This window comes from Perca flavescens, chromosome 1, assembly GCF_004354835.1.
Source record: "Perca flavescens isolate YP-PL-M2 chromosome 1, PFLA_1.0, whole genome shotgun sequence".
Classification (NCBI taxonomy): domain Eukaryota; kingdom Metazoa; phylum Chordata; class Actinopteri; order Perciformes; family Percidae; genus Perca; species Perca flavescens.
Window position 1 is genome coordinate 16,529,028 of NC_041331.1, and position 26,688 is coordinate 16,555,715.

At 40.5% G+C, this 26,688-nt stretch overlaps 3 protein-coding genes across 6 annotated transcripts in view; 2 read left to right on the forward strand and 1 right to left on the reverse strand.

Annotated features, from left to right (window-relative positions):
- dmxl2 (Dmx-like 2) overlaps nt 1–8,989 on the forward strand; it is a 47,703-nt gene extending 38,714 nt beyond the window's left edge. For 3 of the 4 annotated variants that reach the window (XM_028568931.1, XM_028569081.1, XM_028569160.1), the window contains 12 exons: nt 576–693; nt 2,109–2,174; nt 2,932–3,018; nt 3,274–3,395; nt 4,132–4,270; nt 6,190–6,250; nt 6,421–6,548; nt 6,659–6,736; nt 6,860–6,951; nt 7,077–7,129; nt 7,638–7,855; nt 8,460–8,989. In XM_028568931.1, the coding sequence (XP_028424732.1) occupies nt 576–693; nt 2,109–2,174; nt 2,932–3,018; nt 3,274–3,395; nt 4,132–4,270; nt 6,190–6,250; nt 6,421–6,548; nt 6,659–6,736; nt 6,860–6,951; nt 7,077–7,129; nt 7,638–7,855; nt 8,460–8,669 (1,372 nt within the window). In that variant the 3' untranslated portion in view covers nt 8,670–8,989. The remainder of the gene's footprint in view (nt 1–575; nt 694–2,108; nt 2,175–2,931; nt 3,019–3,273; nt 3,396–4,131; nt 4,271–6,189; nt 6,251–6,420; nt 6,549–6,658; nt 6,737–6,859; nt 6,952–7,076; nt 7,130–7,637; nt 7,856–8,459) is intronic. The other variant, XM_028569002.1, reaches the window with a different exon arrangement.
- Nucleotides 8,990–10,550: 1,561 nt separating this feature from the next.
- On the reverse strand, nt 10,551–15,366 carry gldn (gliomedin). Its single transcript, XM_028580608.1, has 10 exons — nt 14,540–15,366; nt 14,048–14,099; nt 13,942–13,959; nt 13,708–13,806; nt 13,105–13,197; nt 12,784–12,900; nt 12,311–12,394; nt 12,086–12,211; nt 11,736–11,886; nt 10,551–11,643 (listed from the first exon to the last, which is right to left on the reverse strand). The coding sequence occupies exons 1-10, from the start codon at nt 15,065–15,067 to the stop codon at nt 11,178–11,180; spliced, it is 1,734 nt and encodes a 577-aa protein (XP_028436409.1). The 5' UTR covers nt 15,068–15,366; the 3' UTR covers nt 10,551–11,177.
- A 5,038-nt stretch (nt 15,367–20,404) lies between these two features.
- On the forward strand, nt 20,405–24,177 carry cyp19a1a (cytochrome P450, family 19, subfamily A, polypeptide 1a). Its single transcript, XM_028580621.1, has 9 exons — nt 20,405–20,668; nt 20,769–20,919; nt 21,016–21,170; nt 21,628–21,792; nt 21,945–22,059; nt 22,157–22,268; nt 22,553–22,715; nt 22,851–23,092; nt 23,701–24,177. The coding sequence occupies exons 1-9, from the start codon at nt 20,473–20,475 to the stop codon at nt 23,956–23,958; spliced, it is 1,557 nt and encodes a 518-aa protein (XP_028436422.1). The 5' UTR covers nt 20,405–20,472; the 3' UTR covers nt 23,959–24,177.
- The last annotated feature ends 2,511 nt before the right edge of the window (nt 24,178–26,688 follow it).

Sequence of the window (26,688 nt, forward strand, 5' to 3'; positions counted from 1 at the left end):
AATATAGACACACGCTCACACACTAGGGTTGTAAGCAAGAGCATTTTACATAATTTTATTTGACTTCAGAATAGATTATGGCAATCCTAACATTAACGCCACTTTAGAAAGAATGAATGACAACAAATGAAAGGTTTACTGTACTACCACTGCAATACTAACGCTAACACAAACTAACTCATATTCCAAAAGAACTTTAGTGTAGCTCAGGAGCCCACCTAGGTACAATTTATTCACTAACAAATAATCAATCAAAGATGATGCACCCAAGAATTAGACCAATAAACAAGTTATTTAAATACTGTACAGCGCACAAAAGTCCAAATGGTTTAAGTAGGTGGATTATATTAGATGATACAGAGGAAAGGAAACTACAATAATGAAATCATTTTGGCTTTATTTGCCCTTTCCACAGCAACAATGCTTAAATGCATTTCACATAACACAGAACAGATTTCAGTCACTCATGCCGTATCACATTATATCGTATTCCATTCATTTGAAAAATAAACCGTGACATAAGTGGAGGCCCTCATAAGTGACCGACATATGTTTGTCCATATATTTTCTCTCAGGACAAAGAACCATCAGTCCTTTCCAGCCCGACGTCTTTGGCATTTCCTGGTCAAACAGGAAGTTCTTCAGGAGACTTTGATCCGTTACATCTTTACTAAGAAAAGGAAGCAGAGTGAGGTCAGCAGTCCACATGCATGTACAAATATCTGCTTGTTTTTCTTCAGTTCAGTGTTCATTAGCCACGATGATTAAACCCACTATTGTTTTTATTTAAAAAGTCATGTTAGTTCATATTTACACCAGAATGTTTGCTTTTAATGTTTTTTTTTTATATTTCCCCTAACACAATTACTGTATTGGCCTAAATAGAAGCATTGCCTCAAAAAAATAAGAAAATAATTTTTTTTAGTGGGTTTGTCTCACATTTAACTACGAGAGATTTAAAAGTGATCTATAAAAGAAAATGACCCTTTTGACTGGCTCTAGTTACTGTCACTAAACTCTAAATTGCCAGGATCGACATATTAAGAGACATTGTGACAGTGTTGAAAAAAAGTAGCTTAAAGATTATCATGATGATGGTGATTGATGAGATATGTAATAGTCATTAAACAACTGACATGCAGCCAAGGAATGTAGTGACAGCATGTCATGTTAGAAGACAGCAGAAGCCTAAAAAATGCAGTCTGAGAAAAGCTGTGAAGTGTGCATATATGTGACTAAAAACAGAACAAAGTCCATTTTATTATTAAAGGTGTTATTTATTGAAATACCTAAATAAGAATGTAATGTTGCTATTTGTTTGTTTTTTTAATATGAAAGGTATTTCAAAAGTCAGGGACATTATATATGGGCCAATTCAGTATATATTTTAATTTCACTTTAATTATTTTTGCACAGCATGCCTACCACAAAACAGAATCTGCACACTATCCACAGTCTTTTGAATTGCAAGACACTTAAGATTGGAGATGGTGGTTTACAGAGGGCTTTAACCCAGGCCTTAAACTGTGATAATTTGCCTCAGTAAATTAATATATTATAATACACAGAGAAGTGCTCACTGAGCATTTATCTCTCTTGTTGTTGATATTTGTTTTATCGTCATTATCATTGCTTTGACTCCTTAGACTTCTTAAAACAAGTATTGGACAGTTCACTGCCTTCTTAGATGTTGTTATTATTATGTAATCACTTTCATGACTGCCACTGTAGCTGCCCATCCAAAATTAGACAATAATCCCATGGGTTATGGTCCCATATGCTTGGTTTCTTAATTTTACAAAATGAATTTGCTAACCCGATTAACCAGATTACTTTTAATTAAATTGTAGTGCCCAGATCAATAGTTGATATTTCCACTTATCCTGCTACACAAGGTGGACTGTGTTTAGGGTTATTCATATTTTATCACCAAGTGTACATCAAAGATCATGTCAACCTTTTTTACATTTTCTTTTCATTCCATGTTTTATTTTTCTATGTTTGTGCATGTGTTTTGTCTTGTGCCGCGTTGGTGTGTTTTGTCTTGTGCCGTGTTGGTGTGTTCTGTGTCTATATGGCCTGTGTGTGTGTGTGTGTGTGTTGTGTAGTCTGTAGAGAACCATATGGACCGTATAAGCCCAAACTGCATAGCAGGAGCTAGCAGTCCCTATAAGGTAGTATCATTTACTGTACCAGCCAAGGCCCTGGCTCTGTCTGTCCGTCTGTCTGTTTGGGAGAGTGACTGTAAAGCCAAGCTTGAAGGAGCATGAAAGTGCATTCAACTTTAAATGAAGCAGTGTGCACCAATTGCACAGGGTTTGCATGTTACGGTTAGAGGTAGCACCTTTTGGGTGAAGCTCTTAATGTCTCCTCCCCAGCTTGGCCTGATAGTGACTGCTCTGGCCATTTTTCTGGCATAAAATGAGGCTCCAAGGCTTAAATCTAACGTCTAATCTCTTCCTTTCACTGGGACACCTACAGTATGACATCACTCACATAACCTGACATCCGATACCTAGCAATAACACGTCTCCCTGTGTTTCTCACTCCTTTCTCCTCTCTAGCTGGACTGATTCTGCTGGGCCCAAAAAAAAATCTCCCCTTAAGAGAGTTGGCACATACAGTAGAACTACTAACTTGCATGCTCACTGTCAGGGCTGTGAAAGGCTTGCTAATCGTGGAAAGTGTTGTCACCAGGAAATCCCGAGTCAATTTGTCAATATTTAATTACCTTTTACATGTGATTACTCATCTCCACTGGTGAATATGGCTTTACGCTACCTTTACATAAAGTGGGAATTATGTTTGGAGTAACTTGATGGCCCACAGCAAGTGTTTTGGAAGTATATATATTTTCCGTCCTACTCCTCAAGGAAGAAAGGAGGAGTCCCCTACTGAAACTTAATGTATTGGTTTTCTTGGCTTTTCCAGGTGGAGGCCGATATGGGCTACCCAGGAGGCAAAGCTAAAATCATTCATAAGGAGTCTGATATTATCATGGCATTTGCCATCAATAAGGTAAGTTGTGTGTGTCCATAATTTCCTAATTATTTCCTAGGACGTTTTCTGGAAAGAACTATTTAAATTGGCACTAAGTAAAGGGTAAATAGAGACCTTCTGGGACAGTAGCGAATTACATAACCCTTTCCAGGAACCTTCCTCTAAAATGTATGCATATATATAATTTTCTTTCTAGGAAATTGGAGGAAACTTTTGCCAAGTCCGCCTTTAATGCTCTTCCTCCCTCCTTGTCCCTCTCTGTCCCTTTTCCAGTCTAATTCCAACGAGATAGTGTTGGCCTCCACTCATGATGTTCAGGAGGTGGACGTGTCTACTCTGGTGGCTGTCCAGCCCTACACCTGGATAGGGGACGACGTGGATAAGGAGTCCCGCAGGTGAGATTCAGGGCAGATCATTGGTGGCATTTGTCTGTCCTCAAAGAAACTATTTCAATCATAATTTCAAGTTCTGCATCAATATTTGGTATGATGCTATTTAAAGCATGAGAAATGTAGCACGTTCTGGTTGCACACAGACAAAAGTAAAAGAAAATCAGCAATCCTAACGAGGGATGTCCCGAGCTGATCCTAAGAATCTGTATCAGGGCCAATCTGTACAGATCGTATCGATCCCATTAAATGAATATAATTATTGGATCGGACTTGGTAACGGCAGATACCTAATGTTAGAGGGTTCCGATTGGAATCGGGGCAAAAAATGTCAATTTTAGCAAAAACTTAAAATTAATTTATTATAAATAATTGGTTAATCCATCTTTGCATTTTCTGCAGTGTGATTGGGTACAAGTCACAGTAATTTAACAGATTACATTGTAAGGAATTATTATTATTATACAGTATATTGCTGGGAAGTAATGGGAAAAAATTGGTATAATGATAAATAATTCTAGGCCATATTGTCCCTACCGGTTTTACATCATACTTTCATACTTTGGCCAATATGATTGTAAATAGGTATTAAATTGCTTTCTTTGTGGTATTAAAGTCTTAAATTTAACTTGGTGAACCCTGCAGACATCCTGTGAAATATGTGAATAGCATTGTATATATGTTTTAAACACCTCTACAAAGCATTCTCAGTCATGGGTTACGGTTGTGTTTTGTTTCACAGCTCTGACGACATAGATCACCGTTCTTCTCAAACCAACATCGCCCAGCCAAACTCTGTGCCCTTTGCACCCCCGCAGATGCCAGTCTCTGCATCCATGCCATGGCTCGGCAGTGGGCAGACCAGCATGGGAGCCAGTGTGGTACGAGTCTATCTATGCACTAAAAAACACAGCTATACAAAAATAAAGCCAGACCAGGCAGTGATTGGTATGCAAATCTCAGTAATAGACAGTAAGGGGAAACTTGGTTCTGTTTTGGAGCCTATAGATGGCATAGAATATATGCTGTCACTCTGCAGTCTTTCTTTTCATAACATGCATTAGATGCATAAGTAACGTTTTAGATGTAAATGTGATGAAAACATATGATGCAAAATTAAAAAAGCAATTTGCCACTTGGATTTAATTCTGCAGTGTGTGGCTTCCTTCACATTTTTAGGAGAAGTTTGTATTTTGAATTCTTATCAATGTCGAGCCAAACTGAGCCATGCCGACTAAACATGTGCCCTGCTGAGTCTATGGAGGCTGATACAGAGAGGGTTGTGTGTTTGCATCGCAGAGATGGACACTTATAAACACAGATAGCAGCAGCTCTCAGCCGGTAACCCAAGGTACAGATTTGCGTCACACTTGCACGTGGCGAGGGTTCTCCATGTCCCAGCCATGTTGATAATTTGTGGCGGTGGTGTGTGATACACTGAGCAAGACAGGACAGAGGGTTACATACAGGTTCAGTGGAATACTGAAGAGGCTTTCTTAAAGGAACACGCCGACTTATTGGGAATTTAGCTTATTCAACGTAACCCCCAGAGTTGGCCAAGTCGATACATACCCTTCTCATCTCCGTGCGTGCTGTAATGCTGTCTGACGGCTCCAGCGGCATCAGGCCAGCACAGAACATGCAGGTGAATGGTTCCAGTAATCCTACTGCTCCCAATAAGTGACAAAATAACGCCAACATGTTGCTATTTACATGTTGTGATTTATAGAGTCACAGTGTGTACAAAAAACAACGTAACATGAGACACAGCCGTCTTCTAACTGTAAACAAACCGGGAACTATATTCTCAGGCGGAAGAATATAGTACTTGGGCGGAGTGATATGCTCGCAGCAAGCCTGTCTGAGAATATAGTTCCCGGTTTGTTTACTGTTAGAAGACGGCTGTGTCTCATGTTACGTTGTTTTTTGTACACGCTGTGACTCTACAAATCACAACACGTAAATAGGAACATGTTGGCGTTATTTTGTCACTTTTGTCACAATTCGGAGCAGTATGCTAGTTAGAACCAGTTACCTGCAGGATCTGTGCTAGGCTAAGCTAATGCTGGAACCGTCAGACAGCGTTACAGCACGCACGGAGATGAGAAGGGTATGTATTGACTTGTCTAACTCTGGGGGTTACGGTGAATAAGCTAAATTCCCAATAAGTCAGCGTGTTCCTTTAAGTGGGCGGTAGGGTCTGGTTAGTTAAGATCCCAGCCATTTAATGGACTTTGAGTCTATAGCATTGTATTACTCAGCAGTAAAGACCTACCACAGTAAGACAGTGTCTGACACTCCTAATATATGAAAGTACGTGTAATAACAAATTAGTGGTAATAAATAGGACTGGGATTGATAAATCATAACTGAAATAAAATAGAAAAGGCAACATTTTTATAAAGGAAATGTAAGTTAGCTCGCTCACGCTGAAGTATGCAGGCATAAGCACTCCAAACAGGGTAATCCGGCATCTTTGCATATTAATATTCACGTTTATGGTCACATCCTGTCATTTTGGTTTGACCCAGTGAGCAGTGATACACTGCTCAGTGTATAGAACAGAACTGTTATTTTTATTTTTTTCCAATAAAACAAGACAAAACTCTGACTTATTTGCTTGTCAATTTTAATGACATCATCCGTGAACATTTGTCAATAAGCTGATGAGTGGTACTGTGAGCCTGATTTGCAGGTTTCCCATAGAACACAGATGGAAGTTTTTTTTATACATTATAAGCTATAATTCATATTCTAGACATCATGCATTATAATATACATTTTGTTTGTTGTTTTTCAGATCATGAAGAGGAATCTAAACAATGTGAAGAGAATGACATCCCATCCTATATATCAGTATTGTAAGTGCCTACATTGAAGCCTCTTCATAGGAGGTCATCGTCGGTATACATTTTAATTTTGAGATTTCGAGATTATTTTTTGATTAATTTCTTCCTTCCCCTACTGTGTCTCTCTCTCTCTCTGTGTGTGTGTGTGTGTGTGTGTGTGTGTGTGTGTGTGTGCGTTTCAGACATGACAGGGGCTCAGGACGGTAGTGTGAGAATGTTTGAATGGAACAGACCTCAGCAGCTCATTTGCTTCAGACAAGCAGGCAACGCTAGAGTCACCCGGCTCTATTTCAACTCCCAGGGCAATAAGGTACACACACACACACACACACACACACACACACACACACACTACACTGCACCGTCTGTGTTTTGTCTATTCGGTGTGATTGTTTTGACTCCTCTGTACTCTGCTTGTAGTGTGGAGTTGCTGACGGAGAGGGCTTCCTCAGTCTCTGGCAAGTCAACCAGACATCCTCCAACCCCAAACCCTACCTGGTGAGATCACCTCCCACCTCTATAATTAAGCACACACATACACATCTTTAGACAAAAAACTAAATATGAATCATTAAAATTGATTTGTACCGTTTGTTTTTCTTGTCCTGTTCCTGCCGACAGAGTTGGCCGTGCCACACTAAGACCTGCGGTGATTTTGCCTTCATCACGTCCTCAAGCCTCATCGCCACTGTCGGACAGTCCAGTGATAACAGGTCAGCATCTGCACAGAAGAACATCACTATTAAAGACACTTAACGCTAATCTTTCTCTGTTGGTGTCTACAGCCTATGGCTGGTATCAACTGACCAATGTTATCCTTGGTTTACTTTGTCCACAGAAATGTTTGCCTGTGGGATACTCTGATTTCACCTAGCAATACCATGGTCCATGGTAAGAAATCCTAAATGTGTCAAACAAGCCTAATTTAGGGCGCCTGGGTAGCTCACTTGGTAGAGCACACGCCCATATGTGGAGGTTTACTCCTTGACGCATCTGGTTCGACTCCGACCTGTGGCCCTTTGCTGCATGTCATTCCCCCTCTCTCTATTATTATTATTATTATTTTTTTTTTAAGATTATTTTTTTGGGCTTTTCTGCCTTTAATTAGGACAGCTAGGTGAGAAAGACATGCAGGAAATTGTCACAGGTCGGATTTGAACCCTGGACCTCTGCGTCGAGGTATACACCTCTCAGTATACGTGCGCCTGCTCTACCACTGAGCCACACTCTCTCCCTCTTTCACATCTTCATCTGTCATATGAAAATAAATGCCTAAAAATGCCCCAAAAAATAATCTTTTTAAAAAAAAAAAAACACCCAGCCTAATTTAATTCTTTCCCCTGTATATCAAGTTGTTTTGTGATCCAATTTCACATTGGCCTCCAACCCTCCCCTACAGCGTTCCCCTGCCATGAGAACGGGGCCACTGTGCTGCAGTATGCTTCTAAACAGCAGCTGCTCATCACTGGAGGAAGAAAGGGATTTGTGTGCGTGTTTGATATCCGCCAGAGGCAGCTGCTACACACTTTCCAGGCCCATGACTCAGCCATCAAGGCCCTTGCACTGGACGCCTTCGAGGACTTCTTCGTCACTGGCTCTGCAGAGGGCAACGTGAAGGTGCTCCATCACTCACTGGCCTGCGAAAACACATTCGCAGTCATACTTTGATTGTGTACAGAGGATTAATGTCTTATTCTAGGTTCAGACCTACTTGATAACATCTGAAAATCTTCTCTCATACCTACATATAATATATTCTATTAATTTATAGATAAATGCAGACTGATTCATCTGCTTTAACCACATTAAATGTTGTTTCTGATGCTGATTTAAACGCTATTGGTTGTAGAGTGTAAAATAGCGTATTTACATTTTAAGCATTATTCTTTCTATGCGTTTGCTTCAAGTATTTAGTTTTCCCTTATTGATAAAATCACCAAAGTGGCAGCACATTTTCCACCAAGATACCTTAACCGGTTTTGGGGGAGGCTTAGCCTTACCTAGCCTCTTAACGCTTGTGATACAATGCTGGTTACGGTGAGGCATTTGTCAGTTTTGAAATCAGCTGTCAGCTCTATAAATTGGACGCTGTTTGATAAAGAACATACCACTTTGAGAAAGTGTCACAGCACTAAAATTGAATTTGAAAGAAGAAAAAAAAGAGAGAAAAGAAACTTAACCCCTTTTCCATCCTCTCTCCCTCTGCTTTCTCTGGCTCCAGGTGTGGAAGTTATCCGGCCATGGACTCAAGCACTCTTTTAGCACCGAGCATTCCAAGCAGTCTATCTTCCGCAACATCGGTGCCGGTGTCATGCAGGTGGAAACGCGGCCCGGTAACCGCATCTTCACCTGTGGAGCAGACGGCACCCTAAAGATGAGGGTGCTCCCTGACCGCTACAATATCCCCAGCAGCTTGGTTGACATCCTGTAACGCCTACTTCCACTTCTGAGGGTCCAAAGAGAAAAGAGACGGAAAGAAAAAAAAAAAAAAACACAAAAAGCTTACATAACACTTGCTAGGCATTAATAATATAATTGATTGGGGAAGAGTTAGCCAAAAGATCACCATGCTTTTGGCATCTTTCAGAGTGTAATGGGTTTACTGTTGATGTAAATCATATGCACAATGGAAAACGGAGCTGCAGATATTTTTGTTTTTTCCACCCCCCCAAAGGCTGAAGGCAAAGGGTATCATACTTGATTTTAAAGCTAGATTTATTGTAATTTTATTGAAAAATCTCTACTCTTAGAGTGTGTCCATAGGGAAGCTATGCATGTCCTGTTCTCGTTACGCGGTGCAATCACAGGTCTATTGATAGTGCTCTGTAAAAGTGCTCAAGCAAAAATTTTAAAAAGTGTTTAACTGTCGTCATTTTGTGCCCACAGCTGAAATCTCTTAGCATCTACTGTAACCAGCACTGTGGTTTGTTATTAAGTCAGTGGTTTCCAGTGTGAATCGAGTTGTTGGAATCTGCATTTTGTTTTTGTGGTTTTGCCCCCCCGACCACCCCACCCACCCTTTCACTTGCTGCCCTTCACCCACTCTGGCCTCTTCTGGTTTGGGCTTGACCCGGCTCGGTTTGGTCCCTGTGTGTGTGTGTGTGTGTGTGTGTGTGTGTGTGTGTGTGTGTGTGTGTGTGTGTGTGTGTGTGTGTGTGTGTGTGTGTGTGTGTGTGTGTGTGTGTGTGTGTGTGTGTGTGTGTGTGTGTGTGTGTGTGTGTGTGTGTGTGTGTGTGTGTGTGTGTGTGTGTGTGTGTGTCTGTTATCTGTGCGCCTGCCCGCCCACCTGCCTTCAAATGCCTGTTTGTGTGGCTGACTCACTGCTAAAACATTCCTGTTTGGAAGATGATGTGTTTTACTCCTGTGACTGTGATTTCAGTGTTTCCATCTGTCTGGTCCAAACCTGAATGCCCCCCCCCACCTCCCCCTCCCCCAGAGCAGAAACACAAAGGTTCACTTCTGGTTTTGCACAAGATATATTTTTTTTTTTTTTTATTGTATTTAAATTATTTATATGTTTGTGTTTGTTTGGTTGACCATTCCTGTTTAACGTATTGCCTTTTTATTTTAGGAATGTAAGGGGTTTTACTGTATCTGACTGGGAGATGTGCAAGACAGTCTACTGTATGTAAGTGTGTGTTACCTCGCTAGTTGTTTTTACTGTTTTATCCATAAGGAATAGATATTTGCACTCAAATTCTGGAGACACTAAATGTTTATTTCCAATAAATAGGATATTGAAAGAAGAAACTGTTACATACAAATGAATGTCTGGCTTTATTTGGCCTAGTAGTAAAACGTTTGAAATAGTTTTAATATATAAATTATATAAATATATATATATATATATATATATGAAATACCACAACAGCTTGTACAAACATGAAAGCATTTCTTTATTTTTTGGTTTGTATCATACCAGCTGGATTAGTTGTAACTTTTGTTAAGTGTATGTATGTTATTTATTAAAGAGATTTGTGTTTCTCTCCCTCTTTCTGCCCACTATGTGTACTGTATGTAGCTTAAGTGTTTTACCAATGGTCCTACTGGTGTGTGTGTGTGTGTGTGTGTGTGTGTGTGTGTGTGTGTGTGTGTGTGTGTGTGTGTGTGTGTGTGTGTGTGTGTGTGTGTGTGTGTGTGTGTGTGTGTGTGTGTGTGTGTGTGTGTGTGTGTGTGTGTGTGTGTGTGTGTGTGTGTGTGTGTGTGTGTGTGTGTGTGTGTGAGTGTGAGAATGCAAAAGAAACCAATATCATGGGTAGATGCTTACTAGGACACTTGAGCCTGGAGGTGTGTGAGAGAGAACAGGTGATGGTCAGTTTTACCTTTGTAAAGTGAATAAATTCTTTTTATTTCATCAGGGTGATTTGAAGCTGTTTTTTTCTGTCCAGAGGAATAAGCAACCAGCAGGGACCGTGATGCTTCATCACAAAGGCGGGTGGACTGTCTATACTGTATGTACAGAATATCAAGGGGATAACATGTACATTTATATAAAAGATCATTGTCATGCAAATACACTAAATAATGTAACAACACGGTTTGACACAAAAGTAAGTTATAAGTTCAATTTGTATAAATTATGAACCATTTGATACAAAATGATAAAATGTTTTCACACTGTTAGTTACTGCAAACTCTCACATGTAAAATAAGATACAAATACAGCAGGATTTATTTTTAACAATATTACAATAATTACTGGCCAAAAACGGATTTCTTTCAGTGAAACTGAATTTTCAACAACCCATTACTGACAGGAATGCTCTACAGGAAAATAACGGTGACACTGACGTGTGTACGTATCTCTCTTAAAAAATCTAAATATGACCAATATCCAACAGTGGAGTGGATATTTGGTAGTCAGCAGGCATTTGCTCTCACTATTTAACAGTCATGTCTGCAGGTTGTCTGCCATGTTCAGACAGTAGGTTTTTTTTTTTTACTCGTCAGAGATGAAGTGGACCACGTAGAGCCTGACGTAGCTGTGATCCCACACGTAGAGGTGTCTGTCCTTCGGGCTGTAGGAGAGCATTGCCAGCACTCCGCCTGGAGACCTCAGGTCAAAGGTCACGTTTATCGGCTTTCCCTTCAGCAGGTCAAAAGCAAATGTGACTCTGGTGTCCTTGGTGTCTGTGACATACAGGACACCGCAGGCGATGAAGGCGTTGCCGGCCTTGGTGCGGGGGTAGGTGGTGTTTACGTAGGACGTGACTGAGAAGGTCTTCTGGTCCAGCTGGGCCACGGTGATGCTCTCATCCACGCTGGAGGCAAAGATCAGCCACAGGCCATTCTCATCTGCTGCCAGTTTGAAGTAGGTCTTGGAGTTGTGGAGCAGGTAGGCGAGGTTGTGGTACAACGCGTTGTCAATAGTAAGAGTGTGAAGCTTCTTGGTGTGGAAGTCAAATCTGTGAACAAACGAGCAGCGAGTTGTTAACTAGAGGGAATGGAAATGATAGCAAAGCTTCTAACTCTGCATTACACCGTACTATCAGCTTACCTGGCAATGCTGGAAGTACCAGCGATGTGATAGTAGAAGGAACCGTTGTGAACAGTGTGGCCACAGCCTTGGTAGAACTTTCTGACATCCACAATGTCGCTGCTGCTGTTCTGGAAGGAGGCAATGCTTTTATATTCCTTCACAGCACGACCTGGGGAACAAAGAGCAAAATGTTCACCGCTAAGAAAATCATGTCAAGCTTATTAGAGCGCCTATAGAAGAAGTATAGGGTATACTTTATTAATTTCCCCTTGCGGGATTAATAAAGTATACCTTCTTCTAGTCTAACATCCCTGCATTGCCTTGACACATCAGTATCCACGCTGATGGTTCCTTTGTAACCAACTTACCAGAAAAGTGTTCCGCCACCCAAATTCGCTCATCGTTCAGCTGAGCGGTGTCTTTCATCCATGTGCCAAACGTGCTCTCCATCTTTGTCACATTCCTGGGGTTGATCAGAGACTTAATCAGGCACTCTGAGGGGAAACCAAATAACACCAAGCTTAGAGGCTTACATCTCTGCCACATGGCACATATAATAGCCTACATGTAGACACTTTTCTTTGAAAACACACCGTTCTTCTTAGCAGGCTTCCCGTGTAGCTTCACAGCCTCCTTTACAGATGAGGTTTCATCATTTGGAATTGCGTGTAACAGCCCTGTTGGAAACAATTTCATATTACGTTATTCACTGCTGTCACACACGGTGTGTAATTAACAAAAAACAAGGACCATGTATTAGATGTTCTGGAGCTTTTTTTTCATCATATCTTCTTTGCCAGATGGAGCTGCCCGGATGTTCATGGATATGTAGCTACAGTGGACATTCAAATTGCCTCACTTAAAGGACTTTTCATTCAAGTCCTTTAAACTGCTCAGAAAAAGAAATACATTTCCATGACAACTGTACAAACTGGTGGATTGTGTGATGCGTTTGAAAGCTTCAGACTACACAGACTTGGCAGCTACTGTTTCCAAAGTCAAGAATGAACTTTCAATCTCAACTGCAGAGTATATGTTTGATATAAGTCAACAAAGGCCTCTATACCCAGGGTATGAGCAGCATGAAGGTTGGCTCTGTGGTGCCTTGTTCTGGGAGGCCCCTGAGGGCCAGGAGGTCCTGGGGGACCAGGAGGTCCTGGGGGACCAGGAGGGCCAGGAGGACCTGTACAAAGAAGAGAGGACAACATCTAAACCCTCTGGATGAAAACGTTTGTTTTTTTTTATTAGATTTACAGTTGTGTCCCAGTTCTGGGCATTTTTAAAGACATTTTTGCAACTCTTAACATCATTTTAAGGTAAAGTTAGGGATGCAAAATGGTCATGAGTTATAAGTAATGAGTCAAAAGTGTTGTGTGTGTGTGCTTGCCCTCAATGATGACATCATTGGATGGTTGTCCCTTCTCTCCCGGCGGACCAGCCTCTCCTCGCTCTCCTTTTTCACCTGGTTCCCCGTTCTCACCTGACAGAGGACATTATGCAAAATAGCTCCAAGATTCCATTCATAAACTCAATACACTTTGCCCTATTGTTAAAAACCATGAATTATTCCATTGACTTCCTAGGGTGAATCATGCAGTGAAGTGGGAGAATACTGGGTCGGAGTTTTCTGGTCCATTTAGCTGAAGCCTAAAACCACAGAGATGAATAATATTAGCTAAGAATGTGAGAGAAAGGCAGCTGTTTCAACCTCTTCAGTCCTCTGCTGTGAATCAAATCTGACGTCATTAGGATAAATTGATAGATTTGTTGTGTGTGTAATGTGTTGGTATGTTTTGAGTTTGTGTGTGTGCATGATGTTAAGTGACTGTGCTGCTTCTTGGTATTTAGGTATTTCTAACCTCAGGTTATACTCAACCCTTTGACTGTTACATTGTACCCGTAGTTCTTCGCTAAAATGGCCAGCATTGCTCAAGGCATTGATAAAAATGGATGGTAAGTAAAAACAGAATAGAGCCTCGTTATGCCTTACCTTTTTTTCCTCTTTTCCCATCAGCCCCGGGCAGTCCATTCAGACCGGGTATCCCATCAGTCCCATTGTGGCCGGGCATACCATCCAGACCGGGCAAACCTACAGTAATACAAAAAAAAAAGTCCTCACCATGGGCTGAATGGAAAACACATTCAGCTAAGATATGGGTCACTAAACCACAAAGGAGACATGACTAGATTTTTTATTTGGATCCAGAATGAAGGCTTTACTTACCAGGCGGTCCTGGTGGTCCTGCAACAGAAGGTTTGAGGATGTTAGAGAATAAAAAGTGATAATTTGGACACGAGCAGGTAGTTTAAAGTATGCGAGTAAGACGTACCGGCGATGCACACTCCCTTGGTGCTGTTGCAAATGTCGATCAACAATTTGATCTGAAGAGAAAGAGGACATTTCAAAACATGATTCAAATATAGCAATGCAATAAATGTAAGCAACAGGGCCAGATTAATCACCTACATTCCACTTCCTCTGAAATCCTGTAAAGTACAAGGAAATACAGTACAAGTATAGGGAAATGTACTTGAGGGCCTTATGATTACGTTATAATGCAGGGGTTTCAGTTCGTATTGTGCCAGTGTTGCATACAGCATAGCCAAACAAATTTGCAAATAATCAAATGACCACGAATTGGACCTGGAACCTTCAGACCCCCTGATGGCCACGGGCCCCAGGACCAGTCTCCATTTCGACCGGTTGGTGATGCAGCATTAGTCAGCAATATCAAGATAATGTAAGACACTATAGAATGTGTACAGTATTTATAAATCAAATGTCCTTGCACTCCAATCCACCAGCAGGTTTCTCCTCTCACCGGGACCATGGAGTAAGTCATCATCATCATCATGTCATCCTGCACGTGTGCCTTGTGGTAACTCTGGCCGTGTCTGCGCTTGTGCTTCATCTCATCCTTCATCTTCTTCTCTGCTTCCTCTCCCACCTCCTGGCTGACCTCCTGTCCCTCCTCCTGGTGAAGCTCCTGCTGTAGCTCCTTCTCCTTCTCCAGCTCTTCGCTTCTCTTATTCCTGGAGTACTGGTATTGGTATTGCGGCTGTTCCCCTGCGCTCGCCCGCATCCCCACCGCTCCTCTCGGGACCTCCTGGATGAACTCCACCACGGAGCTCCGCTCCACCTCAGTCAGCTTCACCTCGGTCTGTTCTAGCAAGACGCGTTGCTGATTCTGCTGGACCAGGAGCACCAGGAGGCCCACAGAGTTCATCAAAGCCACAACACATGTCCCGTACAGCACCATGCGCTGAGGGAGAGTCATGCTGGGGGTCGGGATCCACATAGTTACCACTTCAGCTCCTCTACTCTGAGGGTCACCGGCCACCTTCAGCATTCACAGGGGAATACTATTCCAGTACAGCAGTGAATATAAAAGGGCAAAAGTCAAACGGGACAGAGAAAGTCCAAGTGTTCTGACCTTGTAGTCCGCTGCCACCAAAAATCGAATTAAACTACAACAACAGGAAGGAATTCAAAGTCCTGTCTGGATTATTGAAAGCTCCAAATAGAGTCCAGTCAGCTTCAGTGTCCAAGCTCCTAAGTGGGTGGTCTGTCTGAAGGGAGACTGGTAAATACAGTGCTTGTTGTCTTCTTCGCCAAGTGGAGAAGGGGTTGTGTGTGTGTGTGTGTGTGTGTGTGTGTGTGTGTGTGTGTGGGTGCGCATGTGCACACACATGCAAACCAGTAATGTAGGAGTGGGCATTACACAATCTTCTGGGCTTGTCTGGGAAGAAACCCCCGCCTGTTCAGTCACCTGATTTATATTCAGCACAACCCATTCTACTGCAGCGCCGTGGGCAGACTGACATCACACACACACACACACACACACACACACACACACACACACACACAGGCATTAACATATGCATGATGTACGCACAATAGCACTCACATACATAACATGAAAGCATGCATCACACCAGACAAACTGACTGGGCATTGATGTTTACATACGTGTACACATTGTACATTATTATTATTATTATTAAAATTATTACAACCAAGCTAATCTTGAATGAAAGAAAATACATGACATCAAAATGCATTAACATCATTATAGTTTCCATTGAGATGGTTCATGTCCTCTCTTCCCCAACTCCTGTATCATCCCTTTATTTCTCCCCAGGCGATGGTCCATGTCACTTCCTCACAACTTCCATCCACCGACTGCAACAATGACCCATTTCTATCGGTTTGATTTGGCCCAGAAAAGTGATATTACAATGCACAAAATGGCAGCAGGAAAAAAAGACATTTGAAGCATTCTTCACTGTGAAAGGGAGTTGATATTGCCTCTTTTGACTTAAGTGTAGGTGTAGCTTGCCCATTTTCTGTAATCATTGAAGTAATTACTTCAATAACAATACACTTTGTTTCAATATGTTCGCTATTGGCCTCATTGGTGACATAGAGCAGTGCAGGATTTATGTAGCTGACCTACATGCTCTTGTAGCCATGTTATGCCCCATGTAACTTTTACGCTCACACACACACAAACACACACACACACACACACGCACACACACACACACAAAGTAAGGTAGAGAGAGAGAGGGTAGACATGCAACATTACTGTTAGATTCCGGTCCTGAGCTCTCTTGGGGTCTGTAGTGTATGGGCTCCTGCCTGAGGCTATAGGTCACTGACAGCCAGTTGTTGGACAGCTTCAATTGCTCCAGCAGATGTGTAGATGTGTACGCACATACTGTACAATCTTAAGAGCAATGAGGTCGTTCCTTTGTTGTCTCTCATTCACCGGTCTCTGAGCTCGACCAGCTAAGACTGGGAACAAAAAGCAGAGCTATAGCAACCATTTCTTACATGGATCTCTGATTCCAATATCTCCCGTATTTTATATTTGAACACTGTCATGTTTTCAACGCTGCTAAATGATTCAGCTAAAGTGAGGATCCATTCAAATGAACCCTATGTCGGTATGCCCTCACAATCTCCTCCTCCTCTGGTCTCTTATTGAACTTTTCTGGTTCTGTTTCCTCCTTTCTGCGGTGCAGCTGCTGGGAGACTGGCCTTATCTCTCTTCTTAGCACCGGGCTGAGAGGTCCATGTCCGTCCTGCTGCTGCAGGCCAAGGACTTCATCCTCCCACCCTCTTCTTTTCTCTGTCCAAGAGTCTTTTTCTCTTTATACTGCTATCTATGAAGTTTCCCAAGGTAAACATGGCGTGCCACAATTGGGCAAAGTCATTGAGAGCAAACAAACTATAAATTGGAAATACATCTGTAAAATGGGACTCTTAATAAAATCAAAGAAAGCCAATTAATAAAAAAATATTTACAAAATTTGACAGAACCTTTTATATCGAAAAGTGTTGTGGAGAGTTCATGTTCTAGCTGTTATCACATCTCTTTTCCAACCCTGCAATGATCCTTTAAATCTGAATTTTGACATTAATCCCTCAAGATTGTTCAGACAGGTCACATAGTATAAAGCCTATATGTATTGTCTGCTCCACTCACTTTTGCTGCATGTTATGCCTCATAATAAATTCTGTTCAGACATCATACTTGTTCTGACATTTAACCACTTTCCATTTAGCTTTCTATCAATCATGTTTGTTCACTTCTGAACAACTCCCTACACATGTGGTGGAGACAAAGATGTGGTTGACCACAACACAAAGCACAGAGACAAGGTTACATTAACTTCTGTTTTGGGGAGAAATGGGGAGGGGGGGGAGTTGTCGCTGCTTAATCATGCAGAACAATCTAGTCCGAGCCATCATACAGGGCATCGTTATCAAGGCAGGGCCTCAGCACACAGTTGGCCATTTCAACTATGCACATTCTTGGACTCAAATGTGGGCGGTGAGTGAATTCACAGAATCCTTTATACAAAATGAGCTGATGGAACAAAGGCAGAGACAAACAGAATTGGCTTTGTCACAAATTGTGAAAATAAAATAAAATAAAACATCCACCTGCTTAAAATTAAGTAGGAGACACAGTTCACAGAGCTCATAGAGCATAGAAGTCAATATGCAAAAAAGGGCAGACTAACAAAAAGTAATACCTTTAACAAACGTATTACTTAAGTAAAAATGAGATAAATATAAAATATTAAAAAAAAGAAATGCATTTCTTTAAATGTATTTTCTTACACACACACATTCTGTTTTTTTACACACTTCAGGATAAAGTCTGGGATAAAATATTACGAGTTGTTGTGTTGACAAATAACACAGATGTGTCCGTCACAGTGTTACAGTATACTGTACATTAATACATTTATATATTTCCTTATTTGTTTGGGCCTAAAAATAGTTACATTTAAAGGTCTTGGGTCTAAAAAGTATGCATAATTTTAAATGATTAATTAACAAATTCACATAACTTCCTGGTGTCAACAGTAGCTTCAGTGCTGGGTGGGACACAGGAGCTGCAACAGATCTTGTGTTGTAGTCACCTCAAAATAGTATGATTTGGATTTCAATAATTCATCATTGCAGTAAATCTAAAGATCCGGTTTCATGCCTCACAGCTCTGCTTTGATGGAGGAATCTAAGAGTAATGACAAATACATACTGTAATTTGAAGAGATTGTAATGTCAGCAAATTGTTAAACAAAAAACAAAACAGTGAAAATTTTTAAATGCACCATTTAAATTCAGTGTTCCCTCGTCTTTCTTCCTTTTATTGTAAATAAATAAAGTAAATTAAAGTATGGATGATTCTTTTAAAAAACTGAATTTTATTGTGCAAGATAGATCAAACGTAATAATAATTACAATTAAAGCTGCAAGCAGCATTGGATGGACCCTCGCGCCTCTACTCGCGTAGGGGTTACTGGCGGACGGCACTCCTTGCGACCGTGCATTTGTGTGGCACTCAGAGACTGCAAATCATCACCAATGAAAAGGGAACTCCCTGCTGAGTTCAATGATACTTCACGCAAGACTCTGTCATACAGTTAATTAGCTGTGAAAATGGGCGTGGCTTAAGCATATGGGGCGGGGCAAATTATCACCAATGAAAAGGGAACTCTATGCTGAGTTCAATGATACCTCACACGAGACTCTACCTTAAATGGGTCACCAGTTATGAAAGGGGGCATGGCTTGAACATAGGGAGCGGGCCAAACCATGACAAATGACAAACGAACTCTCTGCTGAGTTCAATGATACCTCACACAAGACTCTACATTAAACGGGTAATTTGTTATGAAAAGGGGCATCGCTAAGACATAGGGGGCTGGTCAAACAATCACCAATCAAAAAGGAACTCTGCTGAGTTCAATGATACTTCACACATGACTGTACCTTAAACGGTTCAAAAACCATAAAGGGGGCGTGGTCTGAGTACATGGGCGTGGTTAAAGTATAGGGGCCAGCTCAGTATCACAAGTAGAACACACATTCTAAGTTTCATGTAAATCAGATGATGTTTGTCATATAAGTTTTATTTCTTGTTGCCAGCGGGGGGCGCTATGACCAAAAGTCAATATTGGCCTGTACATGTCCTCAGGCCTGGACCCTCGTTGATTGTGGGAAATTTCAAGCAGATATGACAATGTACACCGTAGTTACAGCCACTTCCTTGTTCATCGCTAAACACTCAAAATGGCCACCACGCCACGACCACACCGTCTGACGAAAAGTTTTTCTTTTAATAACTTTTCATCTTTAAGGTGTTGATATGATATGATACAGACCAAATTTGAAGTCCATCAGATTAAATCTCTAGGAGGAGTTTGTTAAAGTCTAACACCTTGACTTTTAGGCCTACTTCCTGTTGCCACTACAGAGCGCTATGACTTTGAGCCAATATCGTTATGTAGATGTCTCCAGGTTTGGACACCTGAAAAGTTTCAAGCCAACTGGACAATGTACACTTAAGTTACACCCACTTCCTGTTTCGATGGCAAAACGCACAAAATGGCCGCGCCGCCACGGCCATGCCCTAAAGTTTTTTTTTAATAACTTTTCATCTTTAACATCTTAAGATGGCACATACCAAATTTTAGGTTGATCGGATGAAATCTCTAGTAGGAGTTCGACACGTGGAAATGGCCGAAATCGCTCTAACTTTCAATTCAAAATGGCCAAGACTGTCTGGTTTAGGATATGGCTCCAATGACGTTTTTTGTATGTCTTGACATGCTACATACGTGTACCAAGTTCCGTGAGTCGATGTTAAACGTACTGCAGGGGCTACATTTTTTTTATTTTGTAGGGGGAGCCATTTTTTGTGCGCCTATTCTCAAAACCTTTAAAATACGTAAATTTTCAGCAGAATTGATGCGACCGCCAATTTTGGTGAGTTTTTGAGTATGTTAAGCCCTTCAAAAAGGCGATTAATTTCCCGGAGGAAGAATTCCTTCAGTTTCCAATAGGGCCTTTGCCGCTGTCGGCGCTCGGGCCTTAATAACCAGATTTCACATATTCTCACAGGCCAGGTGCTCTTTATTTATGGGAACTGCAATCAGATTCTTTTGATGTTCAAAGGGAGAGCAAAACTTGCTTTTCCAACATGTACCCGCTGAACTAAATCCTGTATGCTCAAGGGCGCAGGCACAAATCCAACCCCTCAAGGTTCTATGTGTATTGTTTACCATTTCCCTCCCCTGTTGTGGCTTTTGCGTTACCCTGACCTGGCTCGTAACCAGCTCAGCGTCAGACCTCGTATAAAGAGAAAGCCAGAGTATTGAGGCAGCTCTCGTCACTCGGACAGTTTGTCGTGTTTGTGCAGTCGTGTGCAGGTTGTTTTAAATCTGCCTTCTTATGGATCTGATCTCTGCTTGTGAAAGGGCGATGACTCCTGTAGGTTTGGGTGCCAAAGTGGCAGACCTGATCCCCATGTCCCCGAACGCCACTGCAGTTGGATCTCCGGGTATCTCTATGGTAACCAGAACCCTTATCCTGCTTGGCTGTCTGCTCCTGTTTGCTTGGAGTCACAAAGACAAGAAAACTGTGCCAGGTAGGTTCAATGGTTTGACACTTTGCAATTTCTTTCTTTGTGCTGGTGTTAATTTTGTTACTATTTTGAACTTTTACATTTATTTAATTTACAACGACAGGTCCCTCTTTCTGTCTGGGTTTGGGGCCACTTCTGTCATATGTGAGATTCATCTGGACCGGTATAGGCACAGCCAGCAACTACTACAACAACAAGTACGGAGACATTGTCAGAGTCTGGATCAATGGAGAGGAGACCCTCATACTCAGCAGGTTGGTTATCTCTGTTAATGCTGATGAATATAGTTACCATCTAATCAATCCGGGTGTAAAGTGATAATCTGAAATTTTTTCTTTTTTCAACATAAGAGCATCAGCGGTGCACCATGTACTGAAGAACAGACATTATACTTCACGTTTTGGGAGCAAGCAGGGACTCAGCTGCATGGGCATGAATGAGAGAGGCATCATATTTAACAGCAACATACCTCTGTGGAAGACAATACGCACCTACTTCACCAAAGGTAGCATTTCAACCTTTAGCTTTGAAGATTAACTGATTGATCCAGTTATTCCGTGATTTCAGATACAAGGAGGCTGTGTGGCATGTCCACACTCATGCAGTCCGGGAAAAGATACAGAGGTGTTAGATCAAGGACTACTCGGCTGTTAAAAAGTTCTTTCCCACAGCAATCAGACTGCTTAGCCAGAGAATGTGAACTGCACAAAAGAGACTCTGAAATATTTTATTAAAACTACTTATTTTATTCTATTTCAGCATAATCTTAAATGATTTATTAAGTGCTTTAAATGATGAGCTTGTATATACCGGTATATTGTTTAATTCTGTTTACTGACTGCATGGTGGATGTGTGAAACATATGTGGAGCATAACAATGACAAATAAAGAAATCTTAAATCTGGAAATCTTGCAATATTTGATTTAGACTCAGTCACAAAAACCTTGATTTTCTGTATCAGCGCTGACAGGTCCGGGCTTGCAGCAGACAGTTGAGGTTAGCGTCTCCTCCACACAGACTCACCTGGACGACCTGGAGAGTTTGGACCATGTGGATGTTCTCAGTTTGCTGCGCTGCACCGTGGTCGACATCTCAAACAGACTCTTCCTGGGTGTACCTGTCAATGGTAAGTAGGCATGCATTGATTTCTTAATTTATGTTATCATGCAAGTTTTAAATCAGATATACCTTTATTTCTGGAAAGATGATCAAGCACATGTGGTTTAATTCAGTTAAAATACGGTGTTCTTGATACCTTTGTGTTAACCCTGTGTCCAGAAAAAGAGCTGCTGCTGAAGATTCAGAAGTATTTTGACACGTGGCAAACTGTGCTAATCAAACCAGACCTTTACTTCAAATTTGGCTGGATTCACCAGAGGCACAAGACAGCAGCGTGAGTCACTCAACCACTTTATCATTCTTATCATCATGCTTCTTCATTGGACTTGATTTGTTTAAAAAGTAAGTGTTATATATCTGTTGCCTCACAGCCGGGAGTTGCAAGATGCAATAGAAAGCCTTGTAGAACAGAAGAGGAGAGCTATGGAGCAAGCAGATAAACTGGACAACATCAACTTCACCGCGGAGCTCATATTTGCACAGGTCAGTCTGAGAAATTCAATCTTTGCAACTTCTTTTTGCAAATACTCAGAGTTCTTCAATTTCAAAGAAAAACCAATCCCTTTTTGTCCTTTTGTCATTATTCAGGCTCTTTCAGCACTTCCTCCAACCCATATGTCAGAAATCCTCTAATGGTGAAATGAGTGAAGTAAAGCGGCTTATTCACATTTGTTTGTGTGTGTGTGTGTGTGTGTGTGTGTGTGTGTGTGTGTGTGTGTGTGTGTGTGTGTGTGTGTGTGTGTGTGTGTGCGTGCGTGTGTTTTCAGAACCATGGTGAACTGTCTGCGGAGAATGTGAGGCAGTGCGTGCTGGAGATGGTGATCGCAGCACCAGACACTCTGTCCATCAGCCTCTTCTTCATGCTGCTGCTCCTCAAACAGAATCCAGATGTGGAGCTGCAGCTGCTTCAAGAGATAGACACTGTTGTATGTAAGTAGCTCGTAAATCAAGAATTAAAGACACTGACACTGATGAAATATTGTAGAGATTAAGAGCTGTCTACCAATGCTAGAGTTAGTGAGTATTTCAACGTAATTATATCTCATGGCCATTGTCTCGTTGTAGGTGATAGACAGCTTCAGAACGGGGACTGTCAGAAGTTGCAGGTGCTGGAAAGCTTCATCAACGAATGCTTGCGCTTCCACCCTGTGGTGGACTTCACCATGCGTCGAGCCCTGTCTGATGACATCATAGATGGCTACAGGGTACCGAAGGGCACAAATATAATTCTGAACGTCGGCCACATGCACCGGACAGAGTTTTTCCTCAAACCCAATGAATTCAGTCTGGAAAACTTTGGAAAAAATGTAAGTAGATGAATAATGTTTTGCCAAACTGAGGTTCTGAGACTCAGAAAGTGTCAGCTAAAATAACTTAAAGTGAATAAATCAAGACCCATGTGAACAGACAATTTTCTACCAAAGTTAAAACAATTATGAATATTTCACGAGAAATGTCTGCATTTCTTTTTTCGTCCTTGCTTTTCTCACTTGTTTAAAGTGGGCAGGGCTTGGCTGACAAATGTGATGTCACGTACTTCCGTGCACCAATCAGGATTTAAGGAATTGAATCAGAATGTGATGACACTTGGTGGTTTATATTGCCACTGTCAGTTAAATCTGATCAAACCAGTCCTGATGAGTTTTGAGTGTTGTTTTTTTATGACTGATGTTTTGTTCTTTCTTGAATATTTATTTTAGTAAGTAAGTAAGTAAGTAAGTAAAATTTATTTATAAAACGCTTTTCACAGATAAAATCACAAAGTGCTGTACAATAGAAGAGGTAAAACAAACAATGTAGAATGTGTATACATATGTGAAATTAAAGTGACACTAGTGACACTAGTATTTTATTGACATATGTTGACAAATTATGATTCTACCTCTCTAATCTGTAACCCTCTGTCCTCCTTCAGGTTCCTCGTCGTTACTTCCAGCCGTTCGGTTCGGGCCCTCGTGCCTGCGTTGGCAAGCACATCGCCATGGTGATGATGAAGTCCATCCTAGTGACATTGCTTTCCCAGTACTCTGTTTGCCCCCATGAGGGCTTGACCTTGGACTGCCTCCCACAGACCAACAACCTCTCCCAGCAGCCAGTTGAGCATCAGCAGGAGGCCGAACAGCTCAGCATGAGATTCTTACCCAGACAGAGAGGAAGCTGGCAAAAACTCTGAGACTCTGAACTTTAGCTGAACCTATACATTTATACAGAATATATACATATATATGATCTCCATTACTTCATTTATATTATCTCATGACTGTACAAAGCTGTTTTATATTTTGGTATGTATTAAAAAATTACTGTTTTTCTACTTGAACTATTATGCATTATTAGAAATGTAAGTTTAGACATGCTAATACTTAAGTAAATGTAAATTATTGTGCAAATATTTTTTGTTGCTGTCTTGTTTTTTCTCTTTCTTCCTACATGTGATTATATATAGCCTATACATACATACATACATATATATATATATACATATATATATATATATATATATATATATATATATATATATATATATATATATATATATATATATATATATATATATATATACACACACACATAAGAAACAGTATGACTTTTAGTGTGAAAAACCCTCTCTTCTATTTTCTTTTTTAAACTCTACCCTTTTTTTTGCACTTCTAGCTATATTTTGTGTAGGAAATGTGCTACATAAATTTTTTACTTTATTATTAGAACACAGAATTTTATGAAAAGAGAATTTCTAAAAAATGAGTACATTAACAGTAAACTCCAACCTTAAAAAAACATATAAAGAAACAGGAATAATGTATGCATATTACTAAAAAATAGATATCCCTCACCGGTTCTTCTCTTTTTGTATTTGCAAATACTGGTCAGGAGGGGGCACTACAACACACAACACAACGATCTATCTTCAGTACAGCCTAAATAAAGCAACAAATCTGTTCATTATGTTCAATTGCTGTGCCTCTGGGCAAATGTGGCAATACAGTTCATTTTGCATTGCTTCCACTCTAAACACCATGGAGCAGGAAATGGTGTTACTTATAATACTTGCAATCATGTTTGCTGATGAGTAACGTGTTTAGTTGTTCATTATCAAAATCTGTGTTGCCTGTTCACAAACTTGTCCTTTTTCATGATTATTTACCACCACCATCAATTCCAAGTATTCCTTTTGGCTTGAAATTTAACATTTGCCTTCACATGAACTGTGGTAGACATTACATTACATGTCATTTAGCTGTTGCTTTTCTCCAAAGCGACTTACAATTGCTCTATATATATCAGAGGTTGCACACCCCTGGAGCAACTAGGGGTTAAGTGTCTTGCTCAGGAACACATTGGTTGATGTATTGCAGTGGGAATCAAACCCAGATCTCCCACACCAAAGGCACATGTCATATCCACTGCGCCATAACCACCCCCGCTCCAGGCTCTCCATATTCATGCTCCATCTTGAAATACGTTAGCCGGTAAGGGACATACAGGACATACTGCTCCGCCTTTCGCGTTTTCGCTGTCACATGATAAACTCACGTGTGCTGCTAATGCTGCTAATGGGTATCGTCGCTTCCCGGCCCCAGCAAGTTTGAAGAAGGAAACATGGAGGACCACACATATTCAAAATCCAAATTTCTGGAACAGGAGTCATCTTCTTCACCCAGAAAAAGGATTTTTGAAGCATGAAGGCTACCGTAGCTGTAATACGTACTTTGAACTACGTGGTGCGAGAGAGTTGATTGCGATATATGATCTCAACGCTAGATGGGAGAAATTCCTACACATTGGACCTTTAAATGTGTGAAAAGAAACAGAGGCGGGGGAGGCACAGAGGAATAGACAAAAAAAAATAGAAAACACTTGTGAAAGGTGAAAAGCTAAATTGCTAAAGCTAAACTGGTCATATAGTTTATCAAAAAAGTGATAAAAAAAGTCATAGTATAGCATATGTAGTAATATGTAGTCGAAGAAAGTGATAAAAAGTCATAGAATAGTATGTCAAAAAAGTAATAAAAAGTCATACATACTGACATACAGTCAGACCAAATAAAAGATAAAAAAATCGTAGTATAGTATGTTGAAAAAAGGGATAAAAAAGTCGTAGCATAGCGTGTCAAAAAAAGTTATCATATGATATGTCGAAAATAGTCATAGTATAGTATGTTGAAAAAAGTAATAAAAGTTCATAGTATAGTATGTTGAAAAAAACTTTTAGTATTGCATGTCGAAAAAAAGTGCTAAAAAAAAATATATAGTGTGTCAAAGAAAGTTTGGAAGATCATACAAACTCCACCCAAGAAGGAAAAAGCATAACCAGGAATCGACCCAGGGGTTAGTGTCTGCAGCACATTTTTCACCAGTGCTCTTTGCAGCATTGCTAACCACTGATCCAGCATAACACTGAAGTGTATTGACAAAAAGTCATAGCATAGTTTCTCGGAAAGAGTGATAAAAATGTCATAGTATACTATGTATAAAAAGAGATATTATAGTATGTCGAAAAAAAGTCATAGTATAGCATGTCGAAAAAAGTGATAAAAAGTCATGGTATAGTATGTCGGAAAGAGTGATAAAAGTATACTATGTCGAAAAAAGTCATATTATAGCATGCTGAAAAAAAGTGATAAAAAGTCATAGTATGGCATGTCGAAAAAAGTGATGAAAAGTCTTATTATAGTATGTTGAAAAAAGTAATAGTATAACATGTCATGAAAAGTGATAAAAAGCCATAGTATAGTATGTCGAAAAAAGTGATAAAAAGTCATAGAATAGTATGTTGAAAAAAATTGATAAAAAGTCATAGTATGGCATGTTGAAAAAAGTGATGAAAAGTGTAGTATAGTATATCGAAAATAGTCATAGTATAGTATGTCAAAAAAAGTAATAAAAATTCATAGTATAGTAT

Excerpts from the sequence above, each read along its gene's own strand:
- gldn (XM_028580608.1), bottom strand. The coding sequence starts at position 15,067 with ATGCTGAAGGTGGCCGGTGACCCTCAGAGTAGAGGAGCTGAAGTGGTA. Across the intron at positions 13,198-13,707 it reads TGGGAAAAGAGGAAAAAAAG|GTGAGAACGGGGAACCAGGT; the intron begins GTAAGGCATAAC and ends GTCCTCTGTCAG. Across the intron at positions 12,395-12,783 it reads TCATGCTGCTCATACCCTGG|GGCTGTTACACGCAATTCCA; the intron begins GTATAGAGGCCT and ends TGTTTCCAACAG.
- cyp19a1a (XM_028580621.1), top strand. The coding sequence starts at position 20,473 with ATGGATCTGATCTCTGCTTGTGAAAGGGCGATGACTCCTGTAGGTTTG. Across the intron at positions 21,793-21,944 it reads CCTGGGTGTACCTGTCAATG|AAAAAGAGCTGCTGCTGAAG; the intron begins GTAAGTAGGCAT and ends CCCTGTGTCCAG. Across the intron at positions 22,716-22,850 it reads AGAGATAGACACTGTTGTAT|GTGATAGACAGCTTCAGAAC; the intron begins GTAAGTAGCTCG and ends GTCTCGTTGTAG.